General features: G+C 43.7%; 1 protein-coding gene across 7 annotated transcripts in view; it reads right to left on the bottom strand.

The window, feature by feature from the left end:
* UNC13A (unc-13 homolog A) overlaps nucleotides 1-16648 on the bottom strand; it is a 541202-nt gene that overhangs the window by 85356 nt on the left and 439198 nt on the right. For 6 of the 7 annotated variants that reach the window (XM_069649468.1, XM_069649467.1, XM_069649470.1 and 3 more), the window contains 3 exons: nucleotides 9379-9467; nucleotides 7801-7953; nucleotides 7469-7592 (listed from right to left, as the gene is read on the bottom strand). In XM_069649468.1, the coding sequence (XP_069505569.1) occupies nucleotides 7469-7592; nucleotides 7801-7953; nucleotides 9379-9467 (366 nt within the window). Of the gene's footprint in view, nucleotides 1-585; nucleotides 592-7468; nucleotides 7593-7800; nucleotides 7954-9378; nucleotides 9468-16648 lie in introns of all 7 variants that reach the window. The other variant, XM_069649472.1, reaches the window with a different exon arrangement.

The following is a 16648-nucleotide window of genomic DNA, read 5'->3' as shown; positions in this document are numbered from 1 at the left end:
GCACTCTGAACATGCAGAGGGCCTACACGGTGAATGTGAATTGGAGAAGCGACAACATTACAAACGGCAGAGGGAGTCGCGAAACAGAACAGTGAACATGGCTGCGACAGACGGTGAGCAGAGCCAAGGATCTTGCGCTTGAAGTCACAGGGAAAGGCACATTTCTCCAAGCAGCAATGGCAGCTAGGGGGTCACTGCAGGCAAAGGTGGCTAGCGTGGCACTGTGAATTTGAAAGGGCCCTCCTTCCACCTCCACTGCCCCAAAGAAAGTTGGAACCATGCAGAGCTTGGGGAGACGGAAATTATATTAAAAACAATCGGAATAAAGAGAAAACAAGGGGCTATTTTGCCAGTAACTAAATAAAGAAAGATTTGGGCACAGAAGATGTATTTTTCACATAGACTTTGATAAGCTGGCACCAAGCAGCTCAGCTGGAGAGCAGGACAGAGCGAGGAGATGGGTTGGCGGGGAAGGAGCGAGAGGGGCACAGGCTTGGAGTGTAGCTACACATAACATAAACCGGCTGACTGGAGTCAGGACACAGCAGACAGACAGACAGACAGACAAGGAGCTGCTGTACTTACTATCATCTGCCGTTGTCGGAGAGCAGCGCAATTGGAAAAAACAACGGTCACATGAGTGTCGGTGCCAGAAAGCATGAAGGCATATCTCAGCATCAAGTTCTGCTACCAGATTCGTAAAGGGGCATCCATTCCATTCATCTGGTAACAGTGTACTGTGGTGCATCACACGGTACACTAGTAATACATTCATAACCGCCAATCAAAGCCTGTTCCCCATATCTTCAGAGTCCTCTTGCCGTTCATTACCATTGATCTTGCCTTACCCTTCCTTGCCGCCATTGTCCCTCTGTCTACTCTCTGTTTCTTCAGTCTCCTTTTCTGCAACTTTCTGTTAATCAGTATGTTTACTGCTTAATTGATTATTCCCTATCACAATACTCTCTACACACAATGGTCTATTTTAAACTTGTATTCCCAATTTCCATCCTCTGTCTCCTACTCTGATACTCCTAACTCTCAATGCCTCTTTCCCAACTCGTATACCCAGTCTCCCAATGCAACCACATCACTCACCTTGGCTTTACACCGTCTGCCCTTAGCATCAAGGTAGATTCCTTATCCTCAACCACACCCTAAAACAGCCCTTTTTGACGTTTAGGTCCCTAGCCCTCAACCTCCATCTTCACAATGTAACCCTCCACCTTCTTATCATGCCCCCTTTCTCTGACCTCCATGTACCCCTGGCTCACTTTTGAGACTTGTAAAATGTTGGTTGCTTTTTTTCTATGTTGTCTCCCGGATCTTTCTCCAATTCTCCTCCGAGTTGTGTACGGGTAAGTAGGTCCTCCACAAGGAATGCCTCAAGGCTGTGTAAAATCAACATGCTCTGTGTGCCTAGAGTGGCCCCAGGAATACCTCAGAGCCCACATTCTGCAATCCTTCATGGGATTCCTAAACTCTGAATCACATGCCTCCAGCTTACAGGGTGCACCTGGTCCCTAACCTTGGTATGTGGAGACTGATGCACTCTAAGTAAAGCACATAGATGCCTTGAGCCCTCTCAGAATGGTATGTGGAATGCTGATCAGCAATCACTGTGGAACATGGTTGAGTATGTGTGTGTCTGGTACACTGTTTGTTCTACTGTGGCCTGAGCGATGGGTTTCCTGTGTCTCTCCTGACACACTGAGCCAAGATCAAAAAAGGCTCTTATATGCAGATGCCAACCAGGTAACCTACCTTTCACTCTCTTCTAAACTGCCCCTTGTGATTTTATGCTTTGGAAAATTTCTGAAGACATTACCAGCTTCTGGTGATTGATTCCAACCACTATTTTGTTCTTGATACCTATCTATGTTGGAGTGCGTTTGTAGGATGATGTGTGCTTCAGAAGGAACCAAGAGGCTGAGAAAGGGTGATGGGTAACAGCCAACATAGCATTGCTCCTCTGATCATGTTGAGTAAAACAAAGAGTATAGGACCACAGAATTTACTAGTGAAATTATTGTTTAATATTGGAACAGTCAGGTTTACCCAAAATGGTTCTCCATATGACAGGACTCCTACAAAAGGTTTTGCAGAGCCCAGTGGATGCAGATTTGGAACTTCTGTCCAAGTTCAGCTGAAAGCAATGCTGGACCTCTCTTGAAGGCTTCCGACCACAGTTATCTCATGGGTAATAAACCCTAACTCCAGACACGCCTACCCTTAGAACCTATCTTTCACTACTGTTATATTAGATAACATTTGCTTTTTTAGGTAATCTCTGAGTAAGAGTGCATTTCAATACTTGATTATCAAATAACTACCCTACCTAATTTTACTCAGCTCACTCACTTTTCTGTGGGATTTACAATATTCCTTTTTTGAGCCACCCGCGGTCAATCCATCTCTTTGCACTACTGAATGCTTCACTTTTACTGAACCCCGAAATACTATAACTTAGTGTGAAGCGCAATGGCTTAAGTGGGGCAGAGAGCATGCTTGCTCTCTTGCTAGCATCAGGGAGACTAGAGAACTCCATGACATTTGGTTGTGGGCCAAGGAACAAGAGATCTTAGACTAAATCCTCCTCCCATCCCTACATTCCTTGCCCCACACTCTTTTTCCATTAATATTATCCTTACACTCAGTAGTACTTACTTTCTTTACCATCATTCCCCACCAACACTAATCACACCCAATTGTCACCACAATATCCCTTATATTGAAGCAATTTCTACAGCAATTACCAACCATCTTCTTCAGGATCTGTAACCCTACTCTCAAACTCAGTTTACATCCATCACTTGCAGTCTCTGTCTACCTTCTATGTTTCACCCTCCATCTTTCTTGACCCCTTCTACTCAACTTCTTTGACACGCTTCTCCTTGTTCTCCCCTTCCTCTACTACACATACTCTGCACATTATTTTAGCATCATCATTCCACTACCACCTACCTCTGTGTCATCAATCCTCAACATTCCTCCAAGACTGTAAACGTTTCCCTTATTTTTCCTTAATGTTACACCGCTTCACTTATTCTCACCCTCCACCCTATGGGGTTTTCAGCATCACATTGTCCTTAAACTCACACTTTTTTGCCCCCACTGAACCCTATTCCCTTATAATACAACCAACCCCTTACGAATAAATTCAACCTATCCACTGCCCTTAACCATTTCCAATACCACACTCTTTACAATAATAACATTTTTACCTTCTAGTTCCATCAGCTGACAATGTATCAATCAACACACTGTACAATGGTGCTGTGTCAGCTCAAACAACCCTACTACCAAAGGTCATTGGAAACAGTGGGGTACGTATAACCCCTCTCCCTACCACCGCAATTCGTGACACCTTACCGAACTCTCAAACCACATCATCTTCTATCCCTAAAATCAACTCACCAGCTCAATGCGTCTTATTGCAAATGTACCTATTCACCACGTCAATTCTACACAGCTATTTAAATATAAAGTATTTTGTCCTGAATGCATTTGGGCCATCTTAGCACCAAGCACCACTGTAATTAGTGTCTCTACTATTCAACTCCACTTTATACAAACCCATATTCTACAAACTCATAGTTCATAACAAAATTAAATCGTTCCAAAAATCAGATGATACGACCTTTTCACACTTAATGATCCCATTACCTAATTCTCCCATTACATTACCCAACGTTAATCAAGTGAAAAGTAGTGAATGTTCTTAAAATAACTTCCATGAAATTAATTTGGAAACATCACCTACCCTATAATGAATTCATCTCACTGTAGTCATACTTGTCAACCTTCTCTCAATTTACCTCAATTTAGACTGATCAACTTCTTGGTCATCAACTAACAACGTAGAAAGATGGATTTCCTCTAAAAGACCCTCTCCTCTTTTTCTAACCTTTTCCTGTTTGTCTGTGATTGTTGACAGCTGTGTCCTTTCCCTATCTGGCTTTCTGTATACAGGACTGTTGTAAGCTCTGCTGTTGCTATCTGTCTCCATGTTGATGATACAGTACCAGAATATCTTGTGTGGGAACTCTTTCCTGTTGTTACGTAGTCTAATACCTATACTGAAGATGGACTCTCGTCAACACCAATCTTGGTTTCCCTCTGCCATACCTAGATATTCCTCTGTTGGAGCTTAGTGACTGCACCTAATATGTACCTGCATGGCTTTGTTCAATGTTCTTCATCAGCTAAGTTTCAACTACCACCTCCAACTGATGCCATCCAGTTGTACACTCTCCATAAGCCTTATCAATCCCACCCAAATCAACAGTTCTGACATGAACATTTTTAGTTTGCTGGGGGCAATGCATCAGTTATATGCAACTGTGGCTTGGTGTTGGCAATCAAGCATTGACATTGAGTGTGTGTTACTTTTTGATGTTTGTGTGATCGGCTGCATGATGTGCCAGCTAATATTTGACTAGTGGTCCACAGAAAATAATATTTGAACCCCCTTAAATGCCATTCACATAGAGAGCATATGGTAAAATACCCAGAGTAGGTCTCTGGGGAGTCTCTGGTGACCATCTAATGTCAAAATGCACGTGTTTGTATTGCCTAAAAGTTAAAAGTCATACTGGGGCCTGTTGCAATTACTTCAAGTGTCAGCTCAGACAACTTGGGGAAATTGATTTGTATTGAATCAATATGATTATTATTATTGATATGGTATTTCTTGAGCCAACAGGGGAGGGTGTGGGCAGACAGTTTGGTAGCAAAGGATCTACAAGCAATCAGGGCTTCACTCCCTGCCTCCAATCTCTAGAACATGCCACAGTGTGTGGAAGTGCTGTGGGTTTAGATGGTGCCTTAGCAACAGTTCCCAGACATGCTAAGAGTGTTGAGCATCGACTACAGTGTGACATGCCAGAAACCATCTTAAACATTGGAAATCTTCACCAATGATAACCCTAACAGTTCTGATGCGCATAAGAGATATCAGCTTAAAGGAGAGTGTGAACCAATAGTGTGTATGGTGATCTAGTTATGTGGCAGCTGGGACAGGAGGTTAGTCCTGAAACTAGGACACAACGCTTGAGGGAGATCCTTTTCCTGTGTCGAAGTCTATGCTATGCTCTTCTTGCTGATAAGTGCACTGGGACACAAAGATTGTGGAAGGGCGTTCAACAAGGTAGACTCCATGCATATTATCCTACTGATATGATATGCTCGCTACAGTTTAGGCCCACAGCAGCAGTTCTTGTAGCTGGGCATAGGGATATAGCCGATTTCAGGTGTGCAGGGTTTATTTTATTTTTACTTCATTCGGTAGATTTGCAGAGCACCAGGTCGCAGGAACACTGCTTCAAAGGACAGGCATGTGTGGGGATTGGAGAGAAGCAGCCAGGCAGGACATTACATCCTCCTGCTTACCTGTCATTCTAGAGGGGGCATTTGTGATTTCTGCTCTCCAACACTAGTGTTCCCTGGAAGGTCAAATAATGCTCCCTGACTAGTGCATTGCAATCTGCTATAGTTCTCTGAAACAGGCATGCAATGGAACCTGCTTCGAGTGGAAAGCTAACAGGAGTGTGGCCAGTTGGGCTGCTGGTGAGAAACTATGACGGCACTTGTCGGTGTAAAGGTTTTAGGTGCAGGTAGCTTTCCGGTCAACGTCTACCCTTCATTTTTTCACTTTCCTCTGTATGGAAGAAAACTATGGTATTCTTTATTACTCATAGATTTGTCAGCTGTAAGGAAACAGGGAAAATCTCAGCAGAACATTTAGGACTGAATAAGATGCTAGTAAGGCGCAGGGTCAGACTGGGTCATACAATTGCCTCTGCCACCAATTAAAAAGTGGCCCACAGTTGCAAATGGCAATTGATTCCTTTTGTGACACTGTTTGAAAGTACCCAAGGGGGAGTTTTTTTGATAATGTGTGATGCAAATTGTGCAATTTAAAGAATATTTATTCAGCAACACTGGTCAAAACTACTAGCAGCAGAGTGAATTAACTCATCAAACTGGTCCATATTGGCCAAAAGAGTGGCCCACTTTGACCAACAAAAGTGTCTACACCAGCATTTTGTGTTTTTGTTTCGGCCATGGGCCTATTGCCCTATAGGCCAGTCCGAGCCTGGTAAGGCAGCAATCGGATACAAAATTCAGCATTAGCTAATAATATTCTCCTTCAGCCAACCACCATCACAGGACCATTTGGATGGCCCAGCCTGGTGGCATTTTAACAGTTTGTTTCATTTGGCCAGATAAAGGATTTCAGTAGTGTACACAGGGGATACAGGTCCTTTCATGGATTACAATTTTGATGATTCACACCTGTGGTACGTGATGACACAGATTCAGTCCTGAAGATGGACATAGTCTGAAATGCACAGTCTGGCTTTGTTTTGAATCTGTTTCCTTGCCACGCCTTCACATTAAACTAGAATCATCAATCACACATATATGGACTTGATCTTTCTTGATTATATGTTTACAAGGATTTCTCTGTAATGTAGTACCAAGAATAGTTCTCAACATTTTGCTCAAGGGGTCTCGTTGACCCATTGGTGAACACCCAGCACTTGGGGAGGTGCTCCAGGTTTAACATTTTCTAACACTTCAAAACTGCCCATGTCTGAGATAGACAAGGGGCGTAGAAGGCAAGTCTGCTGTTGGAAGTGTGGGTTTGAGTGTTTACGTGCATGCGTGTGTTTGTGTGTGGACCTATAGTGTGGTTTTCAGATGCATTAGTATCGATATGGGATCTGCTTTGTGCTTCCTGTTGGCTATCCAGTGAATGTCAACTGTTTGCTTTATTTAGGTTATACCTTCAGGGATTTTGGTCTGGAATGTTCGGTATTAGTGGTAGGTTACGACCTGCATAGTCTCTGCATAGGATCTGGTTGTCCCCCTGATGAAGAAATCACATCGTATTACTTTATTTTGAAGTGAGCTTTTCTTTAAGGGGACTGGTCTGTGGTTGGTTTATGCTAGAGGTGGTTTTGGTGTTGGTTTGCTTTCACCAAAGGTGACATTGACTTGAAATTAGATTTGACCCATATTGGATATTACAATCTACAGTAGATGGCTTTGGTCTAAATTCTGTTTCCATCTAGATTAGAAGGCTTTGAGTTGGATTAGGGTGTACTTGTTTGTTCATCACTTACTTTGTGTTTGACCTATAGTTGCTTTGAACATTGTTTGGTTTCTTTCCAAGTTTTCTGTGGGTCGGGTTTGGGTCCTACAACCCCAGTCTCATTTTTATGTTCCCACTATAGGAAATATGCATGAAGCATTCTGCAAGGTGACAAACATATTTTGGAGACTGGCCTGTGTGCACCATCTTAATTGGTTCCAACTGTTTATGTACATTTACTTATGCTATTTCATCCACCTGTGAGGACTGCTGTGGGCCTCCAATGGTGTTCATCTGGAATGTGGCTTGTAATTAAACAAGACATTTTACAGGCTCAGATGCCTGGGATTTCCTCCCTTTCGCACTCACCGTTTGGTCGGTGAGGGGAGGAAGAACAATGGTCTTCTCCATCGTGTTCATGACCAGCTTCCAAAGCTCCTTCAGCACCCGTTTCAACACTGTCTTCTCGCAGATCTTGGCAAACAGCGTAAGGCTAGGGATAAACAGGAAGTAGAGAGGTGTCATGCAGTCACTCTTGGGGTTCTCCGTGCAACACTCAACATATCTGGATTGGTGCCATTGACAACATGTTAAAAAATAACACCAAAAGGATGGATGGGACGGGATAATAACAAAAATCATATTCCTTTCTTGGATCAAAAAGGATGTCTGCAGTAGTTCCAAGAACATTAACCACTTACTTGCTGTCAAGGAGATCCATAATGGGCTGAAGCACATTGTCAGCATCTTGGGCTACACTGCTGCATGTGCTCGCAGGCACATTGCCTGTCCCCTTCACTTGGCTCAAGATGTCTCCCATCTGCTTCACACACTCCTCAATGTGAGGCTGAAAGCTGAGAAGGGGTTTAGAAGAATATCAGGGCGATGCCAGTCAGTAAAGGATCGTACACAGTGTTTCAGCATTCCTCAATCTGCTCGTCCTTTCAGCGAATGCCAAAGATCGTTCCACCCCCTGCCACACAATTGCTCACTTGCCCTCACCATCCAGGTTCCAGGAAATGTGAGAGAAGTGGGGCTGGCTGTTGCAGTAAAATGTGTAGGGTTCTATAGCATCCTTTAACTGCAGTCATATGTGTAAATGCCATAATATATTTTGACAAAATGGCGCACCATTATCATTACTTAAAAGACACTGACATGCCAAAAAACAACTACAATTTCCTAAACAAATCCCATTCATAACACATCTTTGTTCATTGTCTTAAAATATATATTTAATAGTCAACTGAACACGATAACTGTTTCACTGAGTTTGCATTAAACATAGGGCCTCATTCTGAGTATGGAGGTAATCATGGCGCTATTTGCGGCATGACTACCTCCCATACCGGTACAGAGTCCGACCTGGTTCAATGGGGATTTACCGGTCCATTCCGACCTTGGAGGGACCGGTAAGTCCCCATTGAAAAAACCACTTCCTATTCCCATTTCAGCCCCCATAAGGCACAATGGGAATGGGGAAGTAGCTAATAACGCTACCACAATTTGCGGTACCGTTATTAGCTCTAAAGTTCCTTAACGGGTCCCGTCCTTAACACCTGGTCAGACCAGGCTGCCTACAAAATCGTTCCGACTCCGGTCTGGTGGATGGAGCAATTACCGGTCCATTCCAAAGTCGGCAGGACCGGTAATACCCCATTCACCAGAGCCATTCCTCATTCCTCATTCCTCATTCCCTTAGGGCTCAATGGGAAGGGGGAAGGCGGCAATAACAGTACCGCAAATTGACCCCGGTATCCCTTTGCGGGTCCCGTCCTTAACGCCTGGCAAAACCAGGCGTTAAGGAACGACCCGCAAAGGGAACTCGTAGTAGGGCGGTAAGGGATTATCGGTACCGGTGCCCTTACCGGTGCCGGTAATCCCTTACCACCCACCTCGTAATGACCCCCCATACTTTTCTACACAACAAATCATATTAGTCCGGTGCCAGAAAGAAAAGAAATCTATTTATTTTGGCTGGTCTGACTCTTTTAAGTTAAAGATTTATTTTATTTACAGTCACATTGTACACTATTATTAGCTCCCACTGAAGACTCTGCTTTAACAGACCCCCATCTAATAGCCAAATAGCTGGGCACTGGGAGTAGGTGATTGTGTACAGGATCACACGTGAGCGGTTGGAGAACCTGGTACCCAAGCTTTGTGGACTTGCATCCAGAACCTGATTCCCTAATGATCAACTGAACCACTGCACCGTGATCTCTGCCAGTGCACGCCGGTGGGCTCAGGCACTACACCAAGGTTTGGATATGGCTTACCTTGTGGCAAATACTCTGCTAAGTTCATCCAGCACATTGTTGAGTTTCACCTGCAGCTCCTTCAAGATGTCACTGGCTTCAGAGTCCAGCTGAAGGGTAAAGAGAGACCGCTTAGTTTTGTCATCAACGATATAGTGGCCTGAGAAGTCAGCTCCAACCTCCATCCTTGAATGCCTCAGTCCCGTTTCCAACATGAACAGTCATGAGATACATACACATTTAATGATTCTGAAGTAAGATTAAATTATTGCGTGTATGTTGTGGTGATCTTGACTACCAACTGTTTAGGGGACCTCGAAGGCTGGACATGAATTGGGTAAATACAATGTAATGATTCATGCGTACGGCTGCGTGAAATGATCCTCTCCTAACCGTTAACATGTATAGAAAGCTTCTGAGTGCGAGAAAGTTTGACTACAATGGTAACAGGCCCAAAGGAAGAAGTCATTTTCGGTAGCTAGGATGGATTTTCTGTTTACTATTGGTCACCCTAAGTTACCTGGGGGAACCCAGACGTGAACACCTTGCTCACTGTGCTCTGAGAGGCACAGCCCCACCTCACTGATGAGGCCCAACAAGGCTTAAACACGTGTCTGGGGTTGCTGTTGGCATTCCTGTTCAAGGGAGGTTTGCCTGGCATTTCAGTGCTGGACTGCCCTTGTGGGCGGGACAAAGACTGATATGCAAATGGATATTCCCCCTTTGTGAAAAGTACAGTGAGCAAAAAGCGATAGCTGCAGACTCTCAAAGTGGGAAAACCACAGAAAAGGTTATCATGCCATGTTCTTTCTAGAGAGGGGCGCCCGCTACCTTTTTTTTTTATTTACTATTTGTAAAGCAAATATGTGATAATGAAACTGCAATAACTCAGGGCGTCCGAGCGTGGAAGCCTGGCCGGATGGGAGTGTGTGTGTGTGTGTGTGTGTGTGTACCCCACTGCAACTATTGTTGCTCAACAAGTCATACCGCAATGTGGCAGTGCAGTTCTCAGCTCAGCAGGAAAGTTTGTGAAAACTACAGAATCAGCTTGCCTGTTCTGCATGACCTTCATGTACAGTAGTTTGCTTCTCAGAGGGAGAGAATCTAAATTCCAACACAGCATGGTGGAGGCTCACCTGATGTGTAGAGTAACATTGATGTGACAGTAGAGTTTGGAGCACAGTGAGGGAGAAAGCGCACCTCTCCTTCATTGCTGTAGATGTTTAAATCTTTGGTGAAGTGTGGCCCATCAGGTGATTGTAAAGTGCTCAACTGTAAGGCAGAGTTTGTGTTCCTCCCAAGCGATAACAGCCTGACTTTAGACTGACATTGCTGCACACTTAAACTAGTGTCTGAGCAGTGTGTTTGAAGTATACGAAGAGTGCACAGCTCACTTGTAGATCTGATCCACCTTGTGATGAAACGTTTGAACCACTCCTACCATCAAATGTATATATTCCACATACTGTTTGCACCTAGAGCCATTATATGACCACACTGTGCCCAGTTTAGTTGTAGTGTGTTGGATGCCATCATACAATGGGAGAGTTCCCTGAACATTACTACATATAGTGTGTGTTTAACCTCATAGGACTGCAGACTGCTCTGTGCAGTGGGACAGACTATACAAGCCTTCAGGAATACAGGCTGCTGTGGGCAATAATAGATTGGGTATGACTGATCATATTCACAGACGTCCCTTCACTGAACCACAGCATAGCTAGAACAGAGTTCAAAGACATATGGAGTGAGAATGTGCAGTCTTTAGGCCGCGAAGATGGTAGCCCGATGAAAGAAAGTGTGCGTACAGAAGCGCGATGTGCTGTGCGTTGGTCGTCCATCTACGCAATCTGTGGAGCGGGTTGGGGATGGAGAGGGCCATGCAGCAGAGGGGCTTGTGTGGGGGTGTACACCCCCAAAAGGATTGGGAGATAGGCCGGGAACAAAAGACTGGCCTTGGAAGTGCAGCCTTCACGGCCTGGAATCTGCAAAGTCGACCTTCTGTTCACAGCTTTTACACATAGATCGCAAGTGAGGATGCACTCTAAAGCTCTCAGACCCAGTTCTGCCTGCCCCTCTGATTCCCCCATTCTGCCAACTCCAACACTATGAAAAAGGAAACCTTATGGCACACTAGTCAAGATTGATTCCACCTGCCATTTTTCCCACTATCCGAGAAATATGTATTTTTGTATTTTGTCTTTTATAGAGAGCATTAAGCCAAAGCGCTCTACATTAAATTAAAGCACAGTACAATAAAATTGAATAGACAATTGAATCCAAATTACAATCACTCAAGGGTGTAGAGGTAAGTCAAGAAGCATCACCCTGCAGGTAGGCGCTACCTACAACTCCTTTAACGTTTTGTCCATTTTGTATGAACCTTTGTGTTTCAATGTATATTAGATTTGTTCTAATTCTTCTTTATTAACATTCCCAAATACTCAAAGTTAATGTCACATTTACATGTTTGTAAGGCACCAGTTGGCCCTAGGAGCCAAAAGTAGCTCCTGGTAGCTGTTGATTCCAGGCTAACCAGGCTCTACTATGCTAGAAGCAGGAGCTAAATAGCTCCCAGCTCCCCGCAATTTTGAACCCTGTAGTTATTTGTTAAACTCGGGCTGGCCTCTGGCTCATGGGATGAGTAACTAGGCTACTGAAATACATATAGTGAATACATGTAATGCCCAAAGACCAACCAGAAAAGTGGAAGCCAAATGAAAGCCATAAAGAAATAGATTTCATGCAGTCTTGAAATGGGATCATGAGAAACTATAGCAGCTTTAAGAACTCATTGGCATTAGGAAGATTAATTAAAATATTATACTGATGACTATTGGCACCTCAATCCATCATGTGCTGGAGAATCTGATGATCATTTTGGCAAGACCATTTTTGGAAGATGTATACATGCGTCATTCAGTTGAATGTCTATATATACCCCCTTCTTCAGTCGTTCACATAGTCTGAATTTGCCACATAGTAGCATGTGCATGTTACAAAAGCCCATAAGGAAATAAACATAAAAGACCTGGCAACATCTTTGGACTATCACAGAATGTTTGGAAGCTCATAAGGATGCCAAATGTCTCTGGGCAGTGGTGTAGTGTGTGGATCTTTGCAAGGACTGCAGTCTGTTCTAGAATTTGGTACAACATCTGTTGCCTTCCAAAGACCGTACACTGCTCTGGAAAGAGTTAGTGTGTGGAGCCCCTTGGGGTTGCAGACTGTTTTGGGAAGAGTGTGTGAATGGGTGGATGGCATCATCTATTAAGTGGAAATTACAAACTAAATCATCTCACAGTGTTGCACACCACTTCAGTAGGGACGCACCCAAGGAATTGCTTGGATGCGAAACAGCTGGAAAAAGTCTGATTTTAAAGCAAGATCTAAACTGGACATGGTTGGTTTCTAATCTGAGAGAATAGGAAGGAGATTCCAGTGCGTTGTGCCCCAGACAGAGAAGAGCCTTCCACCCCTAGTGGTAGAGCTAAACCTGGGAACAACTAGAATGATAATGATGAATGTGATTATTAGACATACTGAAGCCGAGGCCTGAGAGACATTTGTGCACTGCACACTGTGTCTTGACTTGTAAACGTCAAAAAGATTCGATGCAATACCTGAAGCCAATGAAGAGATATTCAGATAGTGGTAGAAATGTTTGATGCCAATGATTAATCTAACCACGGTATTGAGGATCACTTGATGCTTGAAGATAATGGATAACGGCAGACCCACATATAAGGAGTAACAATCAATGCAGGAATTCACAATTGCTCTTCCAATGAATTTATGATCTTCTGCAGGAAGGTAAGGAAGAATGGGTCTAAGGCATTTTTACCTGCAAATAGCAATTTATTTTAACATTGCAATCGGGGCTCAGAGACATTTTGGAGACCATCAGGACTCCAAGGATGCGCACATGGGACATGAGCATTTAATTGATCAGAGAAGGCAAGAGAAGTGAATAGTAGAAATAAGGAGCCCTGCTGGAGGATCATTGAGAAGGATCTGAGTTTTTACCATCATTACTTTGGTGGCAATTCTTTCTCATCTGAGCCTGGGTGGCCTCTGGGCATGGCTCAATTGGATCAACTGATCAGTAGGCTCCTTCACACTAATGATACGTTGTGTATCATCAGAGTAGAATTGATAATTAAGGTTGAATTACTGGATAAGACAGAAAAGGGGTCTGTCATAAAGATTGAAGAGTAGAGGGTAAGTGGTGAGCTCTGAATGGCATCTGATGTAGACTTGAAGGAACCCAGAATCACTTGATTTGATCTGTAAGCCAGAACAGAGACAACCATGTAATCAAAGTGGGGGAGAGTGCAGAAGAGGGTCAATCATAATCCCACGGTCACCCGTGTTGAATGGCGTCCACAGGTCATGTAAGCAGATCAAAGTACATTGACCCATATCAATAGCACCCAGAACAGAGTCCTAGACATGGAGAAGAGAGAACGATCTGCCGTGAATAGGATGCAAACCAGATTAAAAGGGTCCAAATAGATTATTGGAGAGGATAAAGGCCTGTATGTGAGAAGTGGCTGTTGCTTCCAGGAGTTTTGCCACAAGAGGAAGTGTCGCAAATGGATGGTAGGTGCTTGCACTAGCTAGATATATTGAGGGCTTCTTGTGTAAAGGGTAAACCAAGGAATATTTAAAATCCCAGAGAAAGATGGCATTCTTTAATGAGAAGTTGATTATATATGTAATGCAAGGTACTAAAATGTATGGGAAAGAACAGATTACCAAACCAAGGAGAGGGTATTCTATAGAGTTAGAGGATTTAATCTGATTAATGCAATTTTCCTGCTCTAAGAAAAGTAGTTGGATGGAAATCACATTTTTACAGAGTTTCAGTGAATAGCAAGGGCACAAATTACAGGCATCACTTTGTATAAGGATGTTTGTGTGGATTACACCAAAAACAACATTTGTGACATTGGTTTATCGAAACGAGAGAGCAACACATTTGTAAAATATGTGTAAAAAAGAAAATATTGTATTTCTGAAATGTTTTTTCAAAGAATACATTGTTCAATGCAAAATGCATTATGCCTTATGGTAAATGTCAGGCTGATGTTATCTCTTCTAAAAGTCCCAATCTCTGGTTTTTAAATTACCATATTGTTTTCTGAGTATATGAAATGTTCAATGCATAATTTCCAGTTGCATTGTTCCAAATATTTATTATCGTGGTCTTGATGTCTCTTTGCCAGATTCCCAATATTTTTTGACTGAATACTCTATATAATGTCCTCATTAATACATTTCTCAATGAAATTCTCTATCAAATGATTAATACTTTGTTAATCAAATATTCAACTGTATCCTTTTGTATGTTTGTTAATCAAGTTTTCTTCAAATCTTCATTTACATGATACTGCAATTTCTTACCCCTTATGTTGTGCATGGAACATCCTCATGGGGCTTGTGAACTTGAAAGAGGCTGAGGTGCCGAGGGGGCACCTAGGTCGATGGTATGGTGCCTGGTCCGCCTCAATTGGAAACTATGAGGATGTGCCAGGGGGCTCAGGAGGCTAGTTTGGGCTCACCTGATCAAACCGAGGTACAGGTTAGGTCTTCCAGAAATGTGTTCTGTCTCCCCAGTGACAATGTTAATGACGACCAAACTTCCCCCAGCTGTGGGTATAGATGAGGCTGAACTCCTGATAAGGTCGTCTAGGCCAGTGTGCGAGGCTCCTGAGCAGTCGGGTCGCACGACACTGAAGGCCCTCGAACGCTTGATTGAGTGTCTTTATTTAGAAAATTGCCAGCATTTGACGCCGGCTTTGGCCACCATGGATCAACAACCGGAGCAGGAATGATTTTTGTTGAGCTATAGGGTGGACTGTGTTGCTTGTGAAGAGACACTGGTGCATGTAGCTACTGCTTATCACTCTTTAACCAGCACTGGTATGAGTTTTTTGGCTATCCCTACAATCAGTGAAATTATCATCGAATGCGATGGGGGCCAGGAGGGGGGCTCCGTTAATGCTGGGACAATGCTGGTGTATCAACTCCCATAGTTCTGGTTTAGGTAGTCCTGGTGGCAAGTATGTGGGCCCTACCTCTGGATCTGAACAGTCCAGTCTGGTCTATATTCCACGCCACGCTAGCTCACATTTGGGTTCTGTTATGGTCTCCGGGGGGGTGGGTAGGGGATGGCCTGGACACAAGCTTACATCAGGGGAGCCCTAGCTCTGTGCCTTTTTCTCCCTTGTCCAACGTTTACAAGAATTGGAAAATGTAGTGTGTGAACAGAGTGAAGTGCGAAGGCATGGCAATGATTCTGTTGAAAAGTGTCTGCACATCATATCCAGTCACCTAAATGGCTCCCATTTCCCTAATAATAGGTGTCCTGCAGCATCTAGTGCTGGAGGCTCGGATGATGCAGGGCATCATATTGTAGTTCAAGCTTCCCAGACGATATGGAACTGGAATGGGGGCGCAGTTTGCAAAGGAGTGCCAGTGGGAGCTCAAGAGGGAGACACTCTATTGTTAACAGGGAAAGACCAGTCCAAGGGGCAATCTACTGGGTGCCCTCAAATTGTTTATATCGAATCTGTAACTGCCCAAGCTGCAGGCAAATCATTGACAGCTTCTACTCCTGGGATAAACAAGTCACAGGTGTGCAACCATAGTGGGTCAGACTATAGTTGTGTATTGATTGAAAGTGGGGCTATGCCTTCTGTAAAAGGCAAAAGTACAGGAGCATGTGCCAGAGGAAATTTGCTTTTACCTGTGTCATACATGGACCCAGGGGATGGTGCGTTAAACTTGCCATTGCTTGATCCTCTACAGGGTTGGGGCTCTATGAATTTAATATACTCCTTTAAGGGTCGAACCCATCGGAACAAAGGTGGGTATAAGCGTGCTCTGGTCAAGGCTCTATCTGAGCCTGGGGGTCAATGATATTACATGTTTTAGCTTTTTAGCCTGCAGGATCCCTCAGATTGCATGTTCTGCAGGGGGTGTAATGTTAGATTTAGTTTTACTAACCCATCGGTCAGGAGCTGCTTTGTGAATTGTAAGGAGGCTTTGGGCAGCAAGGAATCATGGTATCCCTTGATGCTGCATTTAAAACGTGCCATCTTCATGATTCCTGGAATAGTTCAATTTTTGCTCAGTCTTCGAGAGTAGTGTAGCAAGACGAGGCTAGTCGGGAAGGGGAGGTCTGTGGTCACCAATTTTGGGATAGGAATTAAATTCTGGATTGTCCCAACGCATCCTTAATTTCTGTGCTAAAAGCCCCTTCTGCAAAGATTTCCCACTCTGTCTC

The sequence above is a fragment of the Ambystoma mexicanum genome, chromosome 1p (assembly GCF_040938575.1).
Source record: "Ambystoma mexicanum isolate Mex_15411 chromosome 1p, UKY_AmexF1_1, whole genome shotgun sequence".
Classification (NCBI taxonomy): Eukaryota; Metazoa; Chordata; class Amphibia; order Caudata; family Ambystomatidae; genus Ambystoma; species Ambystoma mexicanum.
The sequence above is the reverse complement of the archived record's forward strand: the minus strand, read 5'-3'. Positions and strand labels throughout refer to the sequence as shown.